A 27,814-nucleotide genomic window follows, 5' to 3' on the forward strand; every position below is an offset into this window, starting at 1 on the left:
CTGAGGATCAAAAACTGTGTTGTGTACAAATAAACACTAAACAAATATTTTGTATCAAACTTTTATGCAAAGATAAATAATTGTTACACTGTAAAATTGTCAGTTCCATTTACAGTACATCGACTAGGTTACAATGCATGAGAGACTAAAGAAAACAAAGAGGGTTTGTTTAACTACAAACAGTCTTAAAACTGATATACATTGTGGATAGTTCCCCATAAAAACTTCAAACGCTCTCTTCATTTCATTGCTCACAACTAGCTAACTTACATCTCTTAGCAAAATAAACACATACCCTTTATTTAGCATGGCATATTTTGTTACTGAATTAATAAACAAACGTTATATAAAAATGATCTGAACATTTGCCTCAAGGGGGAGCTTACAGTTCATTCTTGTAGATCCTTTGCATTTTCAAGCCATTCCAAGCTAATGTTCTTCGACGACATTATAAATACAGCCTCACTGCAAAATGTTATTTTTGCTTTCTTTTCAGTCAGTAAATCATTATACCTCCATGCTACTGTCCTTCCTAGGCGTCTTTGAAATCCATAGTGTGGACTGGTTTGGACTGGTTTTTGTTCTTCCTTTACTGAAAAATAAAAATATAAACTATTTTCAGTGCCACATGTGCCTTTGCAGCCCCAATTCAGGTTTGTGATCAGACCTGATTATTTCACCCCCATATCTGAAGGCCATTTTTGTTGCTTTCACAGAGGAGGTTCCCCATCCACAGTGGCACCACTGTGGTGGGTTTAGGTAAGCAACTAAGTTACCAGACCACCCTGCTTAGCAGTGCTACTCCCAAGAACTGTGATAACCTGGCCCATATTTCATTCATTTTGGGGTTTGGGGTTTTTTTCCAGTTCCCATTTAACCACACCTTCTCTTATATAAAAGTGGTCTTCCCCAGGATAGGTGTGGACACAGTTTGACCAGGGTTGGTGGGAGCTGAGTGCTTCCCTTGTAGCAGGGACCAGACACAAACACACACCCTTCAGCACTGTTCAAGGGGCTCAGGGTGAAGCCCACCCACCCCAGGGGAGGTACCCCAACCCTGCCCACGTGCACCCTGTACCTGCACCCCTGGGACCCCAGAACACTAATGGGTGTCAGTGCCAGAAAGCTTCTTCCCTTCAGGGCTTGACCTGGCATCTAATGAAGTGATGGTGCATGAGTCAGACTCCTAGCAATGAATGACTGGTAGAAAGCTTCACTAGGGCTGGTTTTCCTTCAATTGTGGTTTGGATGGGGGGGAGGGAATAAAACTGGTTCTAAAAGTAGGTGCTCTGCGATATTTAAAAAAAGTGTTTACTCTAGTCTATACAGGGAGCATGCACCACCTTCCCTCATGTACTCTGGCAAGTAACAGTGCACTGCAGTCTACTGGAAAGAGGCATTTCATGAGCCACTGCGGCTGCATTTCAATCAAAATGTTTTACTCTCTGGTTAGAATATTTCACACTGACAGGTTCTTTTCCAATTAAGTAATTACCAGAGGAGGAGAAGTAGCCCTGCATTACTCAGTGAGCTGGCAACTTCAGAGTCCCAACAGTCCTATACATTCAGTTTTCTGAATTTTCAGTTTACTCCTTTCCTGGTTTGTAAAAGCAAGCAAGTCTGAGTTGATTTAAAATGTACTTTGAGGGAGCTGAATGGTACAGTAGTTTTAGTCCCTCCAGACTTACCTCTGTAGTCCTACAAAGCAATGCATTATGTACCTGAGCCCATTGGAGTTATTGAAAAGACTCCCATTGGCTTCAGTGGACTTTAGATCAGGCCACAATGCTATAAACAAAGCAATTGCAATGAATTAAGGAGTTTCAGTACTCCTTTCTTAAAGAGACTGATTCCCTACTTCCTTCCAGATTGATACAGCAAATGCAGGCATATTTGGTAAATTAATGATGAAATGCTTTGAATGGAGAGTCCTTGCCACACAGCAGGAACAATTTCTAAATACCTTGGATCAGAACTTGAGCTGTATAAAAGGAGCTTATCTTCAGCAAACCTATGCTGATTTTCACCACCTCACATCTGGTTCAGGAAACATATTTTAGTAAGAAAGGTAAGGAAGATGCAATAAATAGCTTGAGCATATTGCTGTTTTGACCATCAAATGCAATCATAGAAACTGAGAAATATACCAGGTTGGAATTTAAACTTTCTGCAAGGCATTCAGATGATAATGGAGATGGGTCTTTGAAGCAGTTTCTCCTTGCTTCCCTGGAAGAAATGAAAGGGAGAGCATCTAAGCATGAATGAGCTGATCAGTTCTGCCAGCTACAGGGATGAGGTTTTGTTTTCCTTATTAGTACCCTTTAAGAGCCCAGTGCCAGGCAAAATTAGTCATGACCTTTCAAGCTAGGCATGTCCTGGTTGGCCATGGATTGTGGGTTTCAGAGGAAAGGTCACCATGTTGTGGAAGCCTAAAAAAGAATGAGAAGTCAGGTTCATGTGGAAAGTTGGGGATCCCTCCTTCCCCAGCAGGATAGAATCCCTTTCCTAAATGTTCAGATGATCAGTTCAAGTGCCTCTTTTTTTAATTTGCCTTTTGCCCAAGAACTGCACATTTGTAATGAAACAAAATGATTTGCAAGGTGGAAATAAGTGGAAACATAATTGAAAACAGATGGGGAAATTTTTTTTAAAAAAATAAAGTTCTGTTTCAACAGATAAAGAAAATACCTTGTCCTTGGTGATAGCATTTTGATTAAAGTAATTTTTAAAAATTGGTGTTATTTCTTAAATTAAAAGTTTTGATGAAACCCAAATGAGCATTCTGGGAGGAAAAAAAAAAAATCCCAAAACCAAAGAGCCTAAACTGCTATTTTGATTCAAAACCACTTTCTCACTGATTTTTGTATCATTTAGTCTATCAAACTAATCAGCTAACAGGAAAGGGACAATCTTCCAAGGTGAATTTCCAGTATCTGTGTCATGCAATTTTGAAGTCTTGGAAGTTCAGATGAATTACTTCTGGATGAACTGCTATAGCATCAAAGGCCTGATCAAAGCCCACTGAAGTCAACACCACTAATTCCATTGATTTCAGTGGGCCATGAATCTCTCATTGCTTTCCCAGGAGCATTTGAGGGCTGAAATCTTTCTGGGGAGAGAAAGACCTGCCAGGAAAGGTATGAACATATATGTCATACTTACCAGAAAATCCAGGGCTATTAAAATAAGGGTTCCAGATTTCAACTACTATATAATTGCTATTGTTATCTATATTATTTCTTTATTACCCTTTTTGCTCTGAGCTTCCAAACTTCTGCAGCCCTAGTGCTGATGCTTGGATATAATCTTTCACAAGCATGTATTTGCCTGTCATAAGACATGTTGAAAAGTGCACATTTTCCTTTTCTTCATAGGACAGTGCATAAAAAAAGAATCAATTTATGATGCAGACCTCATAATATCTTTACGATTACTTGCTTTAATGAGGTACATTACTAAGAAGTACTGCAAATATTACTGTAGATTCACTCATACAGAAAGAAACAGGCTTCATATTTGAAAAGTTTTCTCACCTGAAATAAGGTGTTTCAGCTATTGGCAGGAAAACTAAAGAAAAACCACAAAATAAAAATAAAGACTGAAAATAAGGAGGAATTTTTTTCTAATTTCTTAAAACAGTGATATCATATTCCTTACTATTATTTCTGCTCTTCAAGAGGGATAACAGTTTGTGAATCTGTTTATTACTCTTGATGTTTTACTAAAATAGCAATTATCTATTTCAGTTTAAACCTTTCTGGATTACATTGCCTTGAGAGCACTTTCTGAAAAAAAGGATGAAAAGGATCCTGTAAAAAAGTTTCAGAAGTATTAGTTCAGAAAAAAAAAAATTGTCATTTCTTAATGTATCATACTTCGAGAAAAATTAAAAGTCCAAAGAATTTTAAAGCATGAATCAAAATATATCCTGTTTCATAGACTGAAATGTTTCCTCTTTGCATAATAATTCATCTGTTTGACACTGCATCTATGTACAAATATCTGTTTACTTTATGCATTTTCTTTAGCAGATACATGACATACAAAGGATGTGTGGCTCAAAGCACAGGTTTGCTCTTTGTTTTCAATTTCTCTGCTCCAGTGATCCACCTGTTGCTTGTAGGGTATGGGCAGTGAAACAGCATTAAACAGCTGCTGACCCTTAAGTCAGAAAGTGAGGCAAGTCCTTGAGTTCACCCTGTATTTGTAAGGACCCCACTATTCCTTCCTACTGCCCAGATGCTGCATAGATGGTTATCATGATGGAAGAGGTGAAATAAAAGTGCTGACAACAGCTCAGCCTACCAAATGGTCTGCAGAGATTTTTTCATACCTTTTTCATAAAGAGGTGAAGTCCTAACAGCAATGTTCTTTGACACCTGGAATTATTTCAACATGTTGTGGAAAAGCCTGAAGGTGAATGTTCAGCTGTAACAGCTGTAAACTACTTGGATTTTAATAGATGAAAAGATGCTTATTTGCATATTTGGGGACAGATGTAAGCAGTCTTTCAGCATGAATAGCTTGCCAATGGAAATATGAATTCTGCATTTTAAGACCTTTATGGATGAATATATTTTACCTTTTATGAAGCATCTGGAAACAGCAAGTCCCAAAAGCCACCAGTATCAACAGCAGTAGTGGTATAGTGGGTATTACAACATAAATTAGATTCGGAATTATACCTACAAGACAAAAGTTCTCATTAATGTCTCCCATGCTGAAAATACCCTTAACTGTGTGAGCAAAAATCTGGAGTAAAATATCAGAAATACATTAACTTACTCAAAAGAACACTTACACATTCCTTCTATAGGAAGAGCTCCAAAGAGATAACTCAGTAGTATCAAGAAAACAGCATTTACTGAGTGATGTGCAAGATATGTTAAGGTCTTAAATTCTGACATTTTAAGATTTTGTATTTGAAAATTCAAGTATTCTAACAAAGCACATTTCACAGCCTATTATTTTTACGGTCCACACAACCTGTAGACTCAGTTGTCCTTGTATGTTGGATTCTCACCCATGCAGGACCACAGGAGGAGCATCTCCTCTTTCCCCTTAAAAGACAGATATACACTGTTCTTGACTAGTCAGGGGAGCTAAAGGTCCTCTCCTGCAGTTCCCTGGACAAAAGGAGCGGGAAATGGTAAAAGCCGAGACAATTATCTGTCTACAATAAAGGATGTGGTCTGCAACTTCCAGAAGGATCCAACTGTTTTTCAGTAATTATATGCCCATGTTTTATGCCAGTGTATGTTTAATGTACAAAGACAGTGGAGAGTTTCTTACCCACCTCTTTTGAAAATATTTTTTACTAGCAAATATAAAAGTGAATGTTCAGGTTGGCTCTGTTTAGGAGGTTTAAACAGTCTTTGTGTAGTTTCTATAAGTGGTAGTATTGATTTTAAAACACAGTTCATCAATATATCAATTCCTCTGGAGTTACAAACAACAGAAATATCAGTTAGGAAGCTGACTTAAATCCAGACAACCAGTGTGGAAACAGAGCACCAACTTTCGATAATCCCATGGTACAATCCTGTAAAATCCAGAGTTGCTCCTTGGAGATGTTCAGTTCCTTGAACTAAGGCCATACTACCTATTTTCATGAACCTCAAGACTCCATTCAGGACATAAATTGCTAAATGAAGTAGCTGGGGCACTACAGGAAGCACCTAGGCAGTAGGTATCCATTTCCAAAATACCAAATGTCATTTCTGCTAGAAATCTCGGCAAAGCACTCAACTCCCCTTAAGCATGTGGTATTCCTTAAAACACAGTGTACTTGTGTATGGCACAGTGCTTATTCTGTAGATAACTGGAGAATTCATGTCATGTCTGTTAGGAAAGATTCATTTGTGCCTTTTTTTTTAATGAGTCAAAAGTATCATATATAACTGATATGTCCTGGGGAGAAGGTGGGGAGGAGATGGAGAGAGGCAAGGCACTGGTTACCACAGCCTAGAAGGAGATGTTCCACAGCTGGGTGAGCACTGGTGAAATCTTACATCTCAAGAGAAACAGTGTAGATTGTAGATTCAGACCAAAGTTTTGGGAGACAAGGAAATTATTTGTTTCCACAGTTACAAAGAAGAATGACTAAAACTCTTTATGTGTTATTCAAATGTATATGTTTTCAGGGCAGTTCCTGTGGAAACAGACTGCTTCCTCCCGTTGACAAATTAAATACTTAACAGTTTCCTTTATTAACAGAGTCCACTGTTAATATTTTTACCGGAACACTAAATTCATATGAACACATTACCTGTTTCAGTAGCAATAATGTGATACTGATCTTCTGGTTTACTTGTGTCATAAGGATTTCCTGCTGGCACTGTTGGAATAGTATCTGAAAAGGATATCAGATGTCTTAGGAAAACAGTGAGTAAAAAATATGGCTGTTATGTTGTTAAATAAATTAATAATAATTACATCTTAATTTATATTGGAAAAATGAAAGTTTTTATGACTGACTAAATGGCTGGATATATACATGTAAGCAAGATTTTATTACAAAATTGGGATTACATCTGGAACAAGAATTACGAGCAGTGCTATTCTGAATAGCCATACATTTGTAGCTATTGCTCTCTAAAGGATTCATTTCTCCTATGTTCCAGTTTTAAACTGTGCCTGTTAAACTTAAATAATTTTGGAGGGTTTTGTAAGCTATCCTTATAATTCTGTATTTACCACTGCAAATCAGTTTAATGTTTAAAATTTCTTACCGTAATCTGGCTCCGCTCTGTCTCCTAATTCTTTTTCTAAGACATAATCTGTTAAATCAATATTTGAAATCAATTGTTGAAGAATTAAATATGTATGCAATAAAACAGATGTTTTCATTATTTTGCATGCAGTGTCATAGAAATAGATACATTTCCCCCAAACAGTAATTGCTTAACTCTTCAGCATTTCATCTTCTTACCAAAGACTATTTGCAAACTACTTCAAATCACTTCTACTTCATACTTTTTGCTCCTTAGAAAAGGGCTATAGTTTATTCTAGTTCCAATTCTTGGTGGCCACTGCTATATTACTGAATAAACCACTAAACATCTTAATTTCCTTTGCTCAATAAAACTCCTAACATCCTCAAAGTTTTATTTGTGCAGACAATCCTAAAACAATACAAAAAACTAAGTGTTCATGATTAGCACTTAAATTTTATCCACATTTTCAAACTAATGCATACAGAATTTTGGCTACGAAACAAAACAAAGCAGCACAAGTTTGTGAGGTTAGATGCCAGTTTCATGTAGTTTGGGTTTGCATCAGGCAGCCCTAAAATCCAAATCATAGGCTTCTAATAAATCTCATAAGGAACTGAAATCACTAAAAGAGGAATGATATCTTACTTCTTGTAACGCAACAGAAACTGGAGGACAAATTCATGGCTTTGAGCTGCATTGCAGAGGCTTCTAAATTTACTTATGGTTACTGTTATAACTAAAAGTTCACAAAGATCACAGAATTGATTACCTCATATAGAGGATAGGGGTGGAATCTGCATGACTGAACACCATTCTTTCATCATAAGATTATACTAAATAGTGCTATGGGCCTGCAGTTCTGAGTGTCTTGATAAACACAAACTGCTGGGAGAAATCAAAGCAGCAATAAAGCCCACCAGAAAAAGGCAATTATTTTACCTAGTCTGTCAAAAAATAGCTACATCTGACCATATATAAAGAAAGATAGCAAAATACCCCGAAGAACTGAGTTCTGTCTCTAGATAGCAGAAGAGCAGTTTTTAATTTGATTGCATAATCAAACATACAGGAGCTGGAATGTGGTTGCAATTACCAACCTGTAATTAAATTTAAGATTGCTGAATGATCAATATGATCTAAAGCCAGTAAATGCTGTCAAGGAAAGCACTGTAAAAAGGGCTTAGAAAAATTAAAGTGACCACCAGAAATGTAGTTGCAGCTTAATCAAGACTGCCTAATGAGCACTGCCCTGAACTCACTGCTGATACAATTAGATTCAACTGCATCACAGTCACCTACAACCTGTTTTGGCCTGTGACTGGTATCCTACACCAGACAGACAGAAAAGTTGTGGAAAAACAACATACTTGGATAACAAACTGAAATTCAATATGCATGTGGCACTTGAATACTTCCGCTAAAATGGATGTATTTTGTATTGCAAAAAGCTGACTTTGAAGCTTTTACGGTGATTTGGGAGGAAAAAAAGGTCATTTGTAAGATCTCAGTTTGAGATGGCAAATGTAATTTTCTTACAGACATTGCAGCACTTTCTTCAGGCAGTGAAAGGAATGTCATATACCTATTTATATACATTTATGCATCCACTCCTTTCCTCCATGTGACAGAAAAATGCATTTCTGGAGAACAGTCTGGTTTGCTAAAGAGCACAGTTCCAAGAGCTTGAAAAATAAATAGCTACAATTCAGTAGTACTGTATTTAGCTGCACAACAATGTCAGTCCTAACAATTATCTACCTATATATTATTTGCCTTATATGCCTCATTATACACTAGTAACCTATTTCTACATGGTGAAAGGAATATAAATGCATTTTCATTGTTAAGCAATTTCACTGTTATCGCTTTGTTTTCTGCCAATCCAAAACACCTGACATTTTTTCCAATGGTGAAAGCAATAGAAAAAACAATTCTTTATCACATCTCAAGAAGAATGGTAAGTAGTTCACTATTAGAGAATCATTATTTCACTTCACTTTGTATTTTTTAAGGACATGAAATATACTTGAAATTGAACCTTTTTAATCAAATGTGAACTTTCTGACATAAAAAATGTTACTTTAATGACATAAAGTCTTTTTATTATCTTATTTAAAATAATTGTGCTCAGTTGTAAAAGTGATAAAAATGTATATGTCACATTTCCTTGAAGGGCCTATGATAGATAATGATTATCATAAACTAATAACTTTAAAAGCAGAAACAGATTTTGAGGGTGGGGCTAAAATGTGTGGGTATACCAAGCCTTCCAAATATTTAATATTTGCTTCCAATATCAATTGTCATTAATATATTCATTAAGAGAGTGACTAGAGAGTGAAAAAGCTATCTCCCAAAGTCAGAGGAAGAAAATAGCCTGAATCTCTACAGACAGACAGATCTGTACAAAGAGTGATTATGGTTTGATTGTGAGCATCGAGAAAACAGATAGAAAAACACAGAATAAGGTAGGACAAATAGCTGTTAAGAGTAGGATTTCACAGAATCACAGAATGGCTTGGGTTGGAAGGGACCTTAAAGATCATCTCATTCCAGGGACAGGTTGCTCAGAACTCCATCCAACCTTGTCTTGAACACTTCCAGGGATGGGGCATCCACAGCTTCTCTGGGAAGCCTGTGCCAGAGCCTCACCACCCTCAAAGCAAAGAACTTCCTGCTAATTTCTAATCTAAACCCACTCTCTTTCAGTTTGAAGCCATTCCCCCCATCCTGTCACTACAGGCCCTTGTAAATAGTCTCTCTCCATCTTTCCTGTAGGCTCCTTTCAGATACTACAAGGCCATAATTAGATCATCCCAGACCTTTCTCTTTTCCAGGCTGAACAATCCCAGATCTCTCAGCTTTTCCTCATAGCAGAGGTGCTCTATCTCTCTGATCATCTTGGTGCCTCCTCTGGACTCACTCCAACAGGTCCATGTCCTCCCTGTGCTGGGGACCCCAGAGCTGGAGGCAGCACTGCAGGTGGGGTCTCACCAGAGCAGAGCAGAGGGGCAGAATCCCCTCCCTTCCCTGCTGCCCACACTGCTTTGGATGCAGTTATGGTCATGTCCAGCCTCTCACCCACCAGCACCCCCAAGTCCTTCTCAGCAGGGCTGCTCTGGATCTGTTCATCCCCCAGCCTGGATTCATGCCGGGGGTTGCCCCAACCCAGTTGCAGCACCTTGGACTTGGCCTTGTTAAGCCTCATGGCATTCCCACTGGTCCACTTTTCAAGATTTTATTAATTAATTAATGAAATTAATGCATAATTTCCTATGCATTCTGACTTTCGGCTTAGTTTTTGAGAAACGGACACAGCATAGATTATTTGAAAACATTTGTATGATCCTGCTGCAAACCATGTTTTCATTTACTGTAAGTACCACCAAGAGTAGAAAGTGTAACAGGCTCAATCTTGAAAGTTTATTTTTCACATCTTTTCTGTTTTTTCATGATGTTCTAGTTTATAGTTCATGTTTCCTCTACTGACATATACAGAACTTATGTCATGTCTGGAAGTACAGCCAAATTGCCTAAGATCTGGCTTTTTCTGTCACCAACTCAACTAGCATGCATCTGCTTTTCATATCTAAAGTTTACATGCATGAATGCAGAATTTTTTTCCTACTGTTCTGGACTTCAATCTTCAAGCCAAAATTTTTTTAAACAGCCATCACAAAATAACTTAATAAAAAATGGTGGGTCTGCAACTACAAGGACAGTGTATTTTTTTCCAGTAGGATCAAGAGATGTCTTGGTCATTCTACTTCATAGTGAACAAGGAAAGTAGAAAATGGCCACTTAAAACACTTTGTGGAGAATAAAATAACCAGGGAATTAATTATATCAAAGCAAACCTGGGAATGCATGATAGTGAAGATAACCTTGAAAACATTCTTATTAGATACAAGCAGGTTTATCTAAATTTATTAAAATAATTATTATTGACACATTACATTCCTGTTAATGCCAGCTCAGCACACACCAAAGGAACCAGTACTACAGGCCACAAGACACTTGCAGATTCCCTCACAAAACTGAGGCAATTCTTTTTCTAAGGTAACGTCCCACCTGTGAAATATAACTCTAGTTTCACCTACCTGGGGCGTATTTGCAGATAAAATTGTGCTTCATGTTGCATCTATCATCATTCCATTGATAAAGGTATGGCCCTCCCAGACCAGGGTTTGCAGTTGGCTGATGATACATCACCACACAGGCTTCACTTCCACAGGAAGGCTCATCTGTATACCAATTTCTAGTGGTACACATAAAGACAAGCTTTCAACTTTTGAAGGTAAGGTTCATCAGGGTACTAAAAAGAGTTTACATCAATGAAGATACATCAAACCCAACACTCCCATCCTCAAAGATATGCTTTATTTCCCACAATTTCTCTGTGAAAAGAGTTTAAGTCCCAAGCTCCACATCTCTGGATCTTAAAAATCTGATGAGTCAAAGCACCTCTGCTGAAATAAAATTCTACTGCTCTGCTTTCCTGACTATTTGACTTTTAACTGTCCCCTTGTCCTGAGTTCTGTGAGTTGCTGCTACTCTGGCCTTTGGCTTAATCAGGAAATGAAAGGCTTTTCAAAAAGGGTAGAAACAGAAAAATTCACACTAACTAATATGCATTAATTTACTTAGTGGCTGGCTCCCTGACTCAAGATGGCCAGAGTCTTGCAGAATTTGCCTGCCTGCTATCAGGCCACATCCTAAAAGATTCTATGTGTGGTAGAACAACCTCCAAGAGCCATAGAGGGACAAACTCATTAGATGGGAGTAAGGAAAATTGTAGGCTGAAGCCACACTATGCCACCCTTTCACAGCTCCAGATTCAAAACACCTGATCCACTTTATCTGGAGAAGTTAAGGAGGGACACTAGAAATTTCATGGGGCAGACAGTCTTCAAGCTTCTTTCTAGAATACTTGGCTTACTGGGCATTTCAATTCTCATTTCTTTCCATGGAACCTTCTCTATAAGCAGTTTTACAGACTTACCTGAAGGGTGAAATACTTCCATCAGCCCACTGGTAGAGGTCGGGGCAAACACTTGACGTGGCCAGTCCATCACCACTCCTCCAGAGCCCGATCCAGAAATCACCATCAGAAATCCCAGAGCCTGACTTAGTGAGGTTTTGTAACATGTTTTCTATCAGTTGCTGCTCAGCTTCACTTTCCAAGCTCAGTAAAGCCCCACCATCCATCTCACAAGCCTGGCGGGCCTCCTGAAAGCCCACACGTCTAGACAAGTCCTGGAAATAGGCTAACTTGTAACATGAGCGCTTGAAGGCACCATAACACACCTTTTGGCCTGAAAAATAAAAACATGAGAGTATTTAGGGTACAGTAATGAACGGTAAAACCACCAAAAAAAAATAGAGCACATGATGCATATGCTGATGGAGGCCAGGAGATTTTTTTTTTCCCCTGTCTGAAAGGATTCATGGGGATACACTGGCACCACTGAAATACTTTGCTCTAATTTAAACTGCAAATATTGTACAGTTCATGGGAATCTATGGCTTTCTTCCCAAGGCCTGTAAAACTCTCCAAAACACTGAAGGTTCCCACTAACTTCTAGAAAAAGACTCCCTACTCTAATGACTGTACCATCAGGCTGTACATGACTGTACTCTGTTAAAGCCAAGGTCTGTTTGGAGGGTATTTTCTTAACTATTTCATACTAATGGACCAACTCCACTTTTATTTTGCAATCAAAGCTATTTGATTTAAAAAAAAAATGTTTTAAATTCTCCATTTTAGTGGCAAGAAGCAGCTAGCAGTTTTTGAATCCTGCTATATAACCCTGAGAGGCTGTATTCACAAGGAACTCATCTTGTGGTGTGAAGGTACTCTTCACTATAACGTGACAAAGTACAACATGTAAGGGTGTGTGGAAGGAGAGTATCTGCTTCTTTAGGGTATCTGGTCCATGAAATTTTTGGTGCAAAGAGGAATAATAATAAAAGGAACCAAATACACAAACACAGACTTGACAGGAAAATGTAATTAAGAAAAACAAGAAGGAAATAAAGAAAACTTGTCAGGCACACAAATTGGTGAGCTATCAAGAAACTGTGGGCAAACAGGACTTTGCAACTGGATAAGGATGTTGAGGGGACTATGCAATCTCATGAGGCACCATCAGGGCTAGGGAATGGGGAGGAACAAAGAGGGAACTGATATTAAAGGGATCAGTCACATGTAAAACAGTGTGTGTGACTGAACCTGTTCCTTCCCTAGTGACCATCTATTTCTGTCAGCTGAGGAGAAAGAGGGGACTTGACTGTTCATGTTTACATGGGTGATGCACTTGGGTGCTGTTGAAGGCAGCACCTTGCCTGTGTCAATCTGTGTGACAGCCTTGTCCTGCCTGCACAGTACTGGAATATCTGCTCAGCTTTCCGACTGGTTGAACCATCAAGGGCAAAAGCTGCAGCCACATCCTTCAGCTCAGAGAGAAGCCCTGAGTACCAGGGTAGGCACCAGCAGCCAGGCAGGAGGGGGTCCAGGGACTGGAGGGGCTAGAGGAGGTGACCACTCTCTAAACATGCTTTGCAACACCCAGCAGAAACTCCAGATATTAGCAGATATCTCAACACAACCCAGATCTCACAAAGAAACCCTGTGATGCTTTCAGAAAGCACTAGATCTGCTACATTCACACCACTTTTCCTTTACCCTTCAAGAGTTGTGTCTGTGGAAAGAATCAAAAGCCAAATGAAGAAACAATACTTATTCCTTCCAGTTCTCTGGCTAAGAAAGATGCATGCCTTTTTCCAGAAAAGGAAAAATAATTAATCTTCCATTACTGAGATTCTCTAGAGATTGTATAACAAGATGAGAAATTAACACACTCCCAAATCAGCTGCAACTGAACTCCAGTATGTTCATTTTGGGACAGGAGAAGGCTTCTAAATATAACCATCTTTTAGGGGAAAAAAAAAAAAAATCAATTTTTTCCAGTATGGAAATTTATCATTAAAGAAGAAAAGCGGGAGAGGTTATTTTGATAAGTAAAAATTACTGAAGGATACCAAAGCAATAAAAACTACCAGACATTATCTAGATTGTTTAGAAATCAACAAATTTCTTAATTTGACTGGATAATTTGGCAAGGATATTATTTGATTGTACCATGTCAGATTTGCATTAGAAAATTTTGTATTTAGTCCCATTCTTAAGCAAACCCTTTGGCTTTACCTTTGAACAGGATTTATCCTGTTTTACCTTAAAAAAAACCACTGTAATTTGTCACTGGAAAACAGCAACATCATCCTATAAACTAAGTTGCACCACAACTTTTTAAGCCAGTGTTTCTCTAAACACAAAGAAGAAACATAGGAGTAAACAGAAAAGCCTAAAAGCTAGTTCATTCTTCTTGCTTTAGTATTGTTTCATTTTTTTATTAAATAAGTAGCATAATTCCCATAACAGATTGCAAACAGCACAAGAGCTGACTGAAGACTTCTCTGTATTTGCAGAGTGGACAATTTCCAGAATTTGTAGAGAATGAGCAGACTGCATCAAAGCTGCATTAATAATGCAACATAAAAACAGGAATAGCTCTTGACTTTTAGCTAACAACAGTTCAATAAAAAGGACAAGCTTGTTCCACAGATATCCATGGAAAAACCCAGGCTTCCAAGACCAGGAAGAGAGGACCTATTTGGACTTCGTCTGATAACGTCCTGACAACATTACGTGTCCCAATTCCTTTCCTGCCATTTCCCTTTATTCATGCAAGTTAAGAACCTTGCTATCAATCCATGTAGTGAGAGCCACAGTCCTGGCTGGCCAATGGTGCTGAAGAACCAAAGCACAGACCCTTAGATACAGAAGCACATAAACTAATGGGCTTCTTTCTAAGACTTCTTTGAATAGAAGAAAAAAATGCCCCTGTTATCAAAGTAAAATGATAACTCTAACTGCTCAGAAGTGGGAAGTGCAAGAATGGAAGCTGCATGTGAAATCCCAGCTCATTCCCTTCATCTATAATACTGCAATTCAATTTTTGTTAACATGATCAATTTTCCCCAGCAGCTCTGTCTCACTGACAGGGTCAAGTGCACAGGGAAGGAGGAGCTGAGCAACATTTTGACCCTCACCACTGAGTGAGTGACAATGGCTTATTGCCAGAGTACACATATGGATATAACAGCTCAAACATCCAAAGGTTAGCACTGAATCATGTGGGACAGGAATCACTTACAAGGAAAAGTGACCACACCTTTCCCTCTAGCTCAAGAGCGGACTCAAAGCATTAATTCAAGATGTATACGTAAATTTAGGGAGAGTCCTTTGTTCACTGTCTTGCCTTTTTTTTGTTTTCCCAGACAATTTTTAGAAAGCAGTTCTTCCATGGTTCCTTTCATACTGTGCACATACTCCCCCTTGACACCAAGTAGTAAGTAATGAGCAAATTCAGCTACCAAAATATTCCAGTCACAGTTTCAGTCATGCAGGAATGTTCAATCTAGATGAGTGGGCCGACGGCTGTAGATCTCAATTCCCATGCTGTGCCTCCCTTTCATGGGAAAATAGTTAGCTTTCCATCTATAACACACACATCCAGTGCCCTGCATGTTTCTCAGGTGGTTGAAGTGCCCTCCCTCACTCTCTGTTCTCATGCACAGTCTCTGCTCTTCTGTGGCTCTCCAAAAACCCGATTTAAATGACCTTCCTAGCAGGACAAATGGGTCCTTGCTGGCTACCTGACCAAGCTCCTTCAGGGTATTCATCTCCAGTCAGCTGCTGCACAGAGACTCATGCTGCTTGATAGAATCATTTAGGTCAGAAAAGACCTTTAAGATCATTGGGTCATGGAGTCCTGGCAAGTGCTGTGCCTGAGTTGCTATAAGAATACCACTGTTGTCGCAGATGTTTATGCAGTGTTAAATAACTCTAAAATCAAGTCTTACAAAATGAAGGAATTGAACAAGTGAAAATTTGCACGCAATCCAACTCCTAAACTGCTCTTTCATTTGTTGTTCTCTACACCTCTGGCAAAAGAAATAACTTCCCCCTTAAAGGCTGATCATTTCTGCAAGAATATACCTCTAGAAACCGACAAAGAAAACAGCAAGGAACCAAGAAATAATTGGCATTAAGATCCATAGACTCATACAATGTGAATGAAGTATGTGAGGCAGAGTAACAAGCTTTCTGGAAGAAGCTGTGAATTTCTCTTGTTCTAGTTAATTTAATCCCTGCATTTAGGCAGTGACCGACTCTGAATCTTTTCTTTCTTCTTTTGAAGGGGACTTCGAACTAGCACCACTATGGCAGATAAATGTGTTAATGGAAATCTGCAGTTTTGCCTTAATAGCTGGCAAATCAGTTGACATTTTAGTGCTCTTCTTGGAATGCACTGAGGTGTCAGGTTTTTAAGCTTCATTTTTTACCACTTTCTCTCTCTACTAATTTCTCAACTACAAAGCAAAAATAATTTTCCAGTGAAAACCGACAGAATGGACCACATTGTACAGTAGACAAGATAAGTATGGAAACATTAACTATGTGTTATTTTACCTTACACTAACATCTTTGCAGCAGATGAGACTCCACAGTTAATTTTAAAGCAACATTTTTGTTATTTCAGCTGTATAAATTCAATTTCAATTTTTCTGTCACAATTGAATAGAAAATAGATTTGTAAGCAAGACTGTTGGAATGAATCACATTAAGACACTATGCAATTTGAATAAATGGAGGCAAGTTAGGCATTTACAACCTCTCCAAAAGATCTGCCCTCGGGGGAATAAAGAAAACATGAAGGAAAACATTGTGCCACCACATGGTATCTAGAAAGAAAAAAAAAAAAGAAAAGCACGTTATTGTGTTTGATCCTTCCTTCAGTGTGAGATTGAAGATCTAACTAATTTAATATGAATAATTTAAGAAAACCTAAGAACTCATTCTTACTCTTTTCCCCTACAAACACCCAGGCAAATTAAGGTTTCAACCAACCCTATCTATCTGACTATCTGCTGATGTGAAGGTGGAGTGGTTATATCCTTCCTTTCATGAAGCATATCAGAAAAGCCTTTCCTCACTCAAGCAGAACAGTCCAGACCCTGGTCAGAAGCAGAAACAGAAACATGCAAAACACACCCTTGGCTTGGTGTTGTGAACCCATTCCTTACCTCTCCATCAATAATTGCTTTCTTGCCTCTTGAAGGAAGAGCATTATGTTGAAGCAACAACTGACAGAAAAAAAAAAACTGGTTTTCACTTTCTTCCACAGTTACAAAAGTGCAAGATTAGGTGTCTCAGTTTCCTTATGGAAATGTCTCCTGGTTTGTTCTTTCTACCTCTCCTGCAGACATCAGCCATACAACACAGCTTTGGCCCTGTTCCCTCAGCAGCTCTGGTCACCTACTGCAGAGAACCTGAACTGACTGGACTTCCCTTGCACTCTGTCTCACTACCCCATTAGCTGATGAAAGCAAGTGTACAGTACTTGCTCTAAGAAATGCCAACTACCATTCATCGAATCATGGAATCGACCAGGTTGGAAAAGACCTCCAAGATCATCAAGTCCAACCCTTGATCCAACAGCACCGTGGTTACCAGACCACGGCACTACGTGGAACATCCAGTCTCACCTTAAAAACCTCCAGGGACCATGAGTCCACCACCTCCCTGGGTAGCCCATTCCAATGTCTGTCTGTAAAAAATGTCTTCCTAATATCCCATCCGTAAGGACCAATTTTCATCTTTAGGTGTCACATAGCAGTTCCATAGTAGAATGTTTTGATCTCAACATTAGAACAAAGTTTTTAATTAAACTACTCATTAAAACATTTCTGGAAGGAAAAAAGTGTCCTCAGAGAAAAGGAGAAACAAGCAAATTCTTAGCTGGTATTTCAATCAATTATGTCTCCATTAAGTTTTAATAATTATGTTTCATTAAACAGAAATAATAGATTCCTTGATTTCTGTCATGACAGAAGTTATAGTGTCATGACAAAGTGTCATTTAGAAGCTAAATTGCTGATAAAATACCCAGGTCAAAGACTCCTCTTCCCTAAGAGCATCAAGATTTGTACTAACTAAACTTCCATGGGCCCATGAGGGACACAAAGATTATTTTGAGTAACACACATTGCTTGCTGGACTCTTTGAAGATATCAGGTAGAAGGCAAGCTCCCTGCTAGCAAATCCCACCCTTCCCTCCTCTTGAATCTCACAAACTAACCTACAATCCAGGGTCCCCTACCATTATTATCCACCGAGATTAGTGGGGAACAGCCACTGCATGTGCATAGCACACGTGAGGAGAGACAAAATGGAATACACAAAGTCTGAGGTAGTAAAGTCCATTATGTTTTCATATTGTGACTTTTTCTTCACAAGATAATGGATTCAGCAGAGAACATAGAAGAATACTTGGTAGAAAGGAATGTGAAATATTTAATGCTAACCAAAACAGCATGATGCTGATGGGAGAATTCTGAAAATAAAGTGACAAAATAAAGACACAAGAACTTAAGTGAGAGTAATAATGAAATAGCAAAACCAGAATTCTACATAAATTAACTAAAATATTCCATTGGCTAGAAATATATTTCTTTGCTTGTGTTATGAAGACTAGTCTTGGTCTCAAGCTTGCATGAGCACAGTGACCTCAGGGTCTGGGTAACACTGGGCACAATTTGTTTTCACCTGTCCCCGAGTCACAGGGCACTCCATGCCAAGTCCCAGTAATGCATTTCAAATGTGACCAGTAAGAGCCTAAAAGATATTAAATTTCCCTAATCACATTTTGATTCAAAGCTGATGCATCTTGTTAAATGATCTTTGTATCATCCACTCAGATTTTGACTGGATTCAGCTGATGGTCATGTTTTGCTGTTGATGTTTTACTCCATCATATTTGTGGTCATTCATTGAATTTAATTGATGATTCATATTACTTTTTAAAAAAAAAATACTGTGATAACATTTCATAATTACATTCTGTCTTCATTTAGGATAAAAGCAAACTGCCATCTTCTCTCACAAAGTTTGTAACAATAAGACACATTCTCTAGCTGAGTCATTATTCAGACCATTGATGTTTTCTCAGCTAACACTTCTGAGCTGCTTAAGCAATTCTGTGTGCTCTCAAATTTGCCATTCAAATACCGGCTCCTGTACAGATCACACACCAGCCTGTATCCATATTAATATCTTCATAGCTATCTCTTCCCTACCTTAGTAGGTATTTTTTCCTCCAACCCTCCTAATAACCAAGTCTGCAAAGAGAAGAGACATCCATTACTGATTTATACTTCTTCTGGATGAGGGGTTATGCATAATTGTCATCATACATTTTTTCTTAAGTGATTTTTCTAATGGGAAAAATTTTCAAAGGTTCCAAGTCATTTTTAATGGCTTATATAAAATATCACAGGGCCATATTTGCCTATCTAGTAGCTGTACTTCAAGTAGATATGTGTACAGGGAGACACTTTGTATGCATCATATCAGTCATGAGCATGTAGACAATGTCTAAGGTGGCTTATTGGAGGCTGGCCCCAAGCTCTCAAGCAAAACTCATCTATTAGCCGAACTTCTAACTATATATATATTATAAGGGACTCCTATAATGGAGTCCCTTTCTTGCTAAATTCTTGGTTATTAACCTGTAAAAGTCATAGATGTATAGACAGCATGTATAAAATGATCACTAAAAGGTAAATTCTTTCTATTTTTTCTCAGACACAGGCCAAATCTAACTTTAGCCATTAACCACTCCAGGTCCTCAGACACCAGTCAAACAGCCTTCTCTAGGATTAATGCAAATCTTGCAAAGTGACAAAACAGGGACAATGGAAATTTTAAGTAAAAAGAAAGTACTGTATTATACCATTCAGACAGAGAGTTAGTAGTTATGCAGAATATGAAATTACACAAGGAGCATTTGTCCCAATCCAGTCTCTGCCTTCTTTATTTTCTCTTTTTATAGTTCATTTATTCCTGAAATTGGGTTTTCAGCTGTTAACTAGTAAAGCTATTGTGTTTCTAAGCACTTTTGGGGACAAGGAGTTGACTTGTTATTTCTGAATAACAACTGTTCTCAATAGACCCATAACAGCTACACTTTTACAAAACCAAGAAATCAAAAGGAGACAGTCCATTTGTAAAGGAACATTAGGCAGTGCTGATTTAAATATTAAATATTACTTATCATTAACACCTGGATTTTGCCATCTGGCTGAATACAAATGTGATTAAAATTCAATCTGATAGCTTCCCTGCATATTGCAGCAAGATTGCTGGTTGTTAAAAATATATAAATGAACACTTATGACAAGTATTGATCTAAATATTACATTTGGGGAGGTTTGTCAAAGCCTCTATGTGCTCAGAACCTGCACTCTTCTAGGTCTTGGGAAGACACAAGCTAGGATCCCTTGTCCTGCAAAATGTTTTTCATTGTGTTGAAGAAACACTGGGAGGATTTGTCTTTCCCAGAGTAGACTAAAAGTTTGCCTGGATTTTCAAAATCAATGTTGTGGTGTTTCAGACACAGGCTTGCTCTTGATATACTGGGAACTGGAATGAAAGCTGCCATCTTCACAAAGCAGTGACAGGTTTATTCATTCATTTCACAAAGAAAATAACGTTTATTTCTTTTAGTTAGCTTCTCAACTCCGGCACACACAGCAGGGATCTCAGGCCACTGATAAAGAAGGAAGTAGCTTGATGTCTAGATCTCATTAGAAGCTAATCAACACTTCACCCTCCATAACTACCCTTGCAGGAAAACATACGATTACAATTATGTAAATCAATAAAAGGTAAGTGTCTTCAACTGGAAAATAAATATCCATTTTTATTAAAAGGTTTTAGTCACTGGTTCAGGTCATAAGTCATTATCAAAAAGAAAAAAAAAAAAAAATCTATAAAGTATTTCCCAAAAGGTATTTCTTTTTTTTCCCCTCACAGTCAAATCATTAAAGCCATGACAGCTTTCCTTTCTTCTAAGTGAAACATACCTTCGTTTTGGCATCAGCTCTGTTTCAGATATATATCACATCATAAATTTAAAGCATGTGATTCATTTAGATTTTCCTGTAATAACAGTTTTCCTCTCTTCTGATCATGTGAACTTTACAGGTATATATCACAGGGCTGATCATGGCAGACAGCCACTTACTTCTGTAAGGGGCCACTACACAGCTGCACTGTCCTGGGGGTTCACCCTAGCTGATAAGACAACCACCTGCAAGTTGCCTTCTCTATTCTCATGTTAAGAAGGAATAGAGATTGATGTGAGACCTATATTTTTCTCTTGTCTGCCTTTGAGAGGTCTAGAAACATCATCACTTGGAGCAACGCAGCCTCTTTGGCACCACCAGGCACGATGAGGACAATGCACTTAGAAACTTAGTGCTGGCACCCAGAGAGGATCAGCTTGCACTTCAACGTGGTACAGTCTGCATCTGATCAACTGGCAGTAAGAAAAATGTCACCATGAGCATAGGACATGGAGCATATGCATTTTCTTCTGCAATATATACTCCGGACCTCAGTTTCCCTAGCAGTTTGTTAAAAATTGCAATTCTACCCAAAGAATAACACTCTTTATGGGTACAAATAACTCTGTTCACTTTCATGGACACAAGCAGACCAATGATGACACTCAAGTGTCAATGGAATCTATTTGAATCTATTCAAAATAAGAGGAAATGTGGTGTGTTGGAAAGATCTACACTTCTACAAGTCTGCTCCAGGATGTGGATTATTTACCCAGAACTTAAAAAATACTGCTGATGCTCTCAGCAGCATTTTTACTTTATTTTCTTTTTTTTCTTAAAAGTCCTACAAACACCCACTAATATAATAAATTTTTTTATATACCATTGCCTGAAGGCACACCAAGTGTTCCATCATGTCAGTTGTTATATAAAAAGCAGCACAAATACTCACAAGATGGGCCCAGGGAAGCTGTGGCTGCCCCATCCCTGGAAGTGTTCAAGGCCTGGTTGGATGGGACTCTGAGCAACCTGGTCTAATGGAAGGTGTCCCTGTCCATGGTAGGGGGGTTGGAACAAGATGATCTTTAAGGTCTCTTCCAACCCAGGCCATCCTGTGGTTCGAATTAAGTCCCTTCATCAATAGTTTTCTGTGAAGTCAAACCCAGATCAGATTTCCTAGAAACTTTAAAGACAGACATGGCAGCTAAGAAGTTGTTAAAATGTTGTGGAATAGACATGACAAGAACTGTCTGAATGGCTTAAGTATAATGTGTCCCAGCCTAGGGGAGCAGGGAATAGTAATACTCTCCTGTCCCAAAACAGCAGGCATTTTCACAAATACCGAATTTTATATAAATCAGTATGTTCCCTCTACAGGTTTTCCCCTAAGCATAAATTTAAGCACTTCTGAGAATCTCTGCTGATGGCTCATTTCTTATTTTTACCTCTTGAAGGAAATAGTTCATAAATCTTTAGTCATAGAATATCCCTCAGTTGAAAGGAACCCTCAAGGATCATCAGGTCCCACTCCTGGCCTTGCACAGGATACCCCAAGAATCACACAATGTGCCTGAGATTGATGTCCAAATGATTCTTGAGCTCTGGAAGAACTGGTGTTGTGACCACTTCCCTGGGAAACCTGTTCCAGTGCCTAACCACCACCTGGGTGAAGAACATTTTCCTAATATTCAACCTAAATCTCCCATGGTCAATAAATATGTCCTATGCCAATTAAATTAAGAAAAAGCGGAGAAAAGAGAAAACTTCCCAATTATTTTCAAGAGCAAGCATCATCCATTCTCACCCTTTTTCAGTAAAATTTGAATGTCTTTTTCCAAATAAATTTATTTTCATAGATTCATTGCCAAAATACCTGTATTTGCCATAGATTTAATTCATATATATATATATATATATATGGATGCAAAATTACATTAATTTCCTTGATTTATGGACTCAAGAGTTTCCTGGGGTGGAACACCCTACATGCATCTCAGTACAAGAGTGTAGAGTGCCTTCTTTTTGTAGCAGTTCCACAATTAAGACAAATCAACAGGCAAGTCCTGCTCATTCACATTCTCCTAAGAAACTGGGAAAAGCCAATCCATAAGGAATCTTAGAATTGGTACTACAATTAGTACTACAATACACTAAGAGAAAAATAGTCAAATAGAGATAAAGCATAACAGGTTAGTTCTCATCACATGTATACATGTACATTGCTGTAGGGGAAGAAACTGTTGAGACACAGAGTGGGATTCATCTCCCCAAACTTTAGTTATTCCCAATGTACCTGTCCACATCTAAGCTGGCTCACTGACCTCACTGTGTAGACAACTGAATGAAACAGGTATTTTTAGGGTGTATCTGTGGTATTTTCAAGATCTAAAGCAAAATGAAACTAATCCCACTCTAAAAATACCATTTTTATCCGTCACCCATAAAGTGAGCCTAGAGTCATTAGCTGGAGCTACTTTGATTTAGTTGCAGCTACATTTAGATTTAGTTGTAGCTCTGCCAACTCTTTAGTTAGGACTCATTATTTCTTAAGATTGCTTGGAACCAAAGGTCCTCCTGTTTGTCAGTGGTGGGAGTAGGGACTGCTTCAGCAAGAGTCTAAAATAATTCCCAGCTTGTGAGTGACAGGTATGAGTATGGGATTAGAGTGCAGCAATTACTAGCAAATCATTGTTTCATCTTACTTATTTTACATTAGTACTGTACAGTCTTTTCTGATGCAGAGATTTCCAAAGAGAAAGCCATTATGAGAATTAGTTTCAGAAAAAGAGAGCTGTATAGAGCCCTTATGAACCAAAGCATGTTCTCCTGCAAAGATCTTATAATCAACAAGTTTGATCTACACAGGATCATACCTTAACTATATAGAATTCAAGTCAAGGTACAGAACATGAGTTAAACAAGGAAAGAGACTTTTTTGCATGGGGCTGCTGTACTGGGACAGCACATCAGCCTTGTCTCACTTGGAGCAAGAAAAGCCATGTGAAAGAAAAACCAACTATCCATACCATTCCACCACAGCTCCCTCCATGGTAAGAATTTCCTCTTGGGCTCTTCAGACAAGTGGAGTACAGGGGCTTGACAATCATGAGTTTGAGAATTGCAATGCCTTCCTCTATTTTTGAACAAGATGTTGTGAGGGAAAAGTTGCATTCCTGGAAAAGTTGCATGCTCACCTGAGGCATAGCACTAGAAATTTCCATCACTCCCCTTAGCCCCTGAGCAGAACTACAATCTTGCCAACCTGCATAGCTCTCCCCCATAAGCAGGGTAAGCTTAAGAGGGTTGATCAAGGCGGCATCACCTCTAATACTGAAATATGACTCCTAAAACTGGTTCAAGTAGTCTGGTATTTCTACTCTGCTTTATAAGGACTCATCCACCATCACGCAACTCCGATTATCAAAACTGTGTTCTCATTCCACAGGGTATAGTGGAATTTCTTGGTGAGAAGTAAGGTGTGTTTAATAGAAATATGTATTATATCCAAGAGTCATCATATCATTTCACTTTAAGAGCCCAGATCATTGATTTGTCTCCAAGAAGACATTGCTCAGAATAGGTAGATAAGGAAAGGAATTGATAAAGAAGTCTAAGGGGATTAAATGCTCAGCTTCTCCTGCACTTCTCCAAGTCCCAGGTTTAATGAGTACTGAGACCTAAAACTGAGCAAAAAGATGTTGTCCTATGTGGACACGCATGTGCATTAAAAGCTTTTCTACTATGGAGCTGAATGCTGGGTATTTAAAATGTGTTCAATACACACCTGTTGCACATGTATCCTGTAGACAAGAGAGGTAGTGGGTTTTTTCAGGTTATACTTTCAAATTTTAAGCTACAAGTGTATCTTAAAATGAACTGTTTATGCAAAAAAAAAAAAAAAAACCACAACTTTACAGTAGAAGGTTTCATCTACAGAAAATACTTAACAATTTGACAGACAAAACTGTAATAAGCAGGCCAAGCCAATTCAACTAAGTTAAACCCTTTTGAGAAAGGGTCTATTCAATTCAGTAACCATGAAGATACTTCTTCAATTATCTTACTTTGCAGTACTTTATGTACAACTCAAATCTGATCATAAGCTGTGTGAATGAGCATATCTACTTCCTTAAAGGCATATGAAGCAGATAAGTCTATACTTTAGGGGCAATTCTTGTGCTTTCATGATCCACTAAACGTTTTTCCTCGTTTAGTGTTTTACATATCCAAATACTTCTACACCAAAATAGATACATACTGCTTTAAAATACTGCATCACTATTTAATCTGCTATTGATGCATAGCCATAGCAAAGAGCAAAATTTAAAAAGCCACAGAAATACAAGCAGACAGCAAACAGCAGTCATTAAACTATAACATCTATGATTAATACATAGGCTGTTAAATGATTAGTAATAAGATTAACTTGCATCTCTCCTGCCCAATAGATACTTAAAGTAATTGCATCTTTGCAAACTGCATTATCATCACTTCATGTTCTTTATGATGTCATGGGACAGCAAGGCAGACTCAGCACTTTCTTCTGAGCCTGCTTGGATTTTTTTTGTCTTCAAGAATCAATTCTCTGGCAACACTAGATAGCCTGATATGGAGGCTGTGAGCACTGCTCACAAACCATCTGTCTAACTACACTAAAAATTACGAAACATTTGTATTACTGCTCTTCAAAACTTTCCAAATCAAAGCTGACAAAGAAATAACACCTGAATGTGAATTATTTGATGCTAGCAAGAGTTTTAATTATATCCCAGGAAAATGAACATACTTGGAAAGAGTAACAGAAACCCTTTACTTAAGGAAATGTCATTTTGAAAAGGCAGGCCCTTTCTTTTCTGCCCTTTTGACACTGTGGTCAAAATGGTTGCAAATTTGAAATTATTGCTAGGTTTGGTGCAAACTTACTGCAGTAAATGGGATTCTTTTCACAAGGTCCAACCAGCACTCAAGCCAGTTTCACAAACAGCTTCTATGTGAGTGGTGGGAATTATATATTTATTTGGAATGAGAACAGTGACACTTCCAATCATTCAAGATTATTTATCATGACTGAAACATGAATTAGCAATTTCTCAGGAAATCAGGTCTATTTAAGATATAGACTTATGAATTCATACAAACTTTTTTTTAAGTCCAAATTGTTGGTTCTTATACAGGAGAGAGATAAGCTAGATGGGAGTCAGGTGGACAGCACACACTGCCCAACTATTCAATAGCACTATTTCTTGTCTGAGAAAGTGTTGACTACTACTAGTACTAGACCTATCCCTGAGCATGTTCCAGGATAGGGGTGTGGTCCTTGAGAGAAGAGACAAAAAGAAGAAATAAAATTTAAAAAGAGTTCTTCTGTCAGTACATCAGAGTAGCTGGCAGAAGCGTAATAAATATTTGGCTGTTATTTAACTAATGAATACAACTTCAGCTAATTAATTAATAGTACATAAATTGTTCTTCTATAAGTGTCTTCAAATCCTCCCTGTATTCTACCAGCCAAGTATTAGCTGCATAATACACTGATATGAGGCTCATTATACACTTTGAAATGTTTCAGGGAAACACAGGGCAGAGCCTGTATTCTTTCAAAGCCCCAAAACCTTTTATGCATCTAGGAACAATTTGACTAAGCAGTACACACATATCATATATCATTTTTAAAAGCTGGAACTCTACTCAGTTTGCTGCATCTCAAACACAGAACCTTCAGATAGAAGATTAAGGGACTGGGTTTCCCCTGTCACACATGGACTCCAGCAGTGAGACTACTAATCCAAAATACATCTCATTGATGATTAATCTTCATTATTCCTTAAAAATCAACTGTTTCATAAGATTCATATAAATTGTTATACAAAGAGCTTTAATGCATCATATCAGCCAGTACAATTCACATTATCATGGAGGTAGATGAAGTATTTCAGGGTACTCTTCAGGCAAGCAAGATTTTTAAAAGTGTTGGAAGTACTGTTACTTAGCTACTGTTTCCTGAAGATATTGTTTCACCAAAAGCCCAACAGCACCTCTCAGTTCCACACATGAACATGCTTCAAATAAAACATGATCAAAATGGTCTGTGACTGCACTCCACCAGCAACTAAGAAAGTTATCCAAATTCAGAAATCAAATGTCTCCCAGAAAAAACTGCAAGAAGAGTTTTCTTGACGTGCTACTGTTACAGCCTCTGAAACAATTGTATACAAACAATAGGCATAAAGAGAAGTGTTTCTACCTGCATATACAAACATTTACACAACTTGTTAACAAGCACTGTCGACCATGTAAAATCTTTGTTCCAGGCAAATGCATGGATGTGCTGCACATGTAATGTGCCTCCGAGAGCCTCTTAGCTTTAGCTTGAAAGGTCTGAGCCAAAGTACAATTAAAAATAGCCTTTTCATTAAATTCAGCAGCTTCTGAGCATATGCACCCGTAGACTGGAAACACACAGCGTGAGCTTACAGCTCTTAAATTAAACCTAACATAGAGATTTCTGAAGCACTGTCTTCCTTTCTGCTCTGAGAGTTGTGGACGCACCTACACGTAATAAAACTATTTATGCCACCTGTTCTTAGAAGTTTGCTTTTTTCCGCCTGACAACATTACAATCAAAGAAGAAATATCGCTATACAGATGCCAACACATCTCAACCCACAGCTGTCCCTCGGGAAGACGCTGCAGCGAGCACATGCTCGACCTTTTTTAAACAGCTCGGACGGAGCCGGAGCGCGCCTGCAATCAGCCAGCTCCAACAACACGGGGCAGGAACTGCCTCCAGGCTGCCGCGGGAGCCTGCGGACCCAGACCTGGAGCTGTTCGCAGCTCTGCCGGGCGCGCAGCCCCGGGATGCCCCCGCCGGGACGGCGGCGCTCCCGCAGCGGGGCAGGAGCGCCCGGGAGGCGCTTCCAGCGCTCGCCGAGTACACGCAGGTCCTTCAAGCAGCGGGCTCGCTCCCGGCTCTCCCCCTCTGCTTCCCGGTCCTGCGAGCGCCGCACTCCCGCACCGGCCCCCGCACGGCACTCACCGCTGAGGACGCGCCCGGCGAGCGCCCCGGGCCCGCACAGCGCGGCCGCCGCCAGCACGGCCGCCAGCCCCAGCCCCGCCGCGGCCCCCAT

The 27,814-nt window shown here is 38.8% G+C and overlaps 1 protein-coding gene across 1 annotated transcript; it reads right to left on the reverse strand.

Moving 5' to 3' along the window:
• Positions 1 to 51: 51 nt before the first annotated feature.
• CHODL (chondrolectin) lies at positions 52 to 27,814 on the reverse strand. The gene is made up of 8 exons (XM_051779380.1): positions 27,355 to 27,814; positions 11,719 to 12,031; positions 10,817 to 10,974; positions 6,732 to 6,779; positions 6,269 to 6,352; positions 4,583 to 4,685; positions 2,148 to 2,226; positions 52 to 592 (listed from the first exon to the last, which is right to left on the reverse strand). Exons 1-8 carry the CDS (start codon positions 27,812 to 27,814, stop codon positions 590 to 592), a joined length of 1,248 nt encoding a protein of 415 aa, XP_051635340.1. The 3' UTR covers positions 52 to 589.

This window comes from Manacus candei, unplaced genomic scaffold (genome assembly GCF_025592945.1).
Source record: "Manacus candei isolate 608988 ecotype Guabito, Panama unplaced genomic scaffold, ASM2559294v1 h1tg000014l, whole genome shotgun sequence".
NCBI classification, from domain to species: Eukaryota; Metazoa; Chordata; class Aves; order Passeriformes; family Pipridae; genus Manacus; species Manacus candei.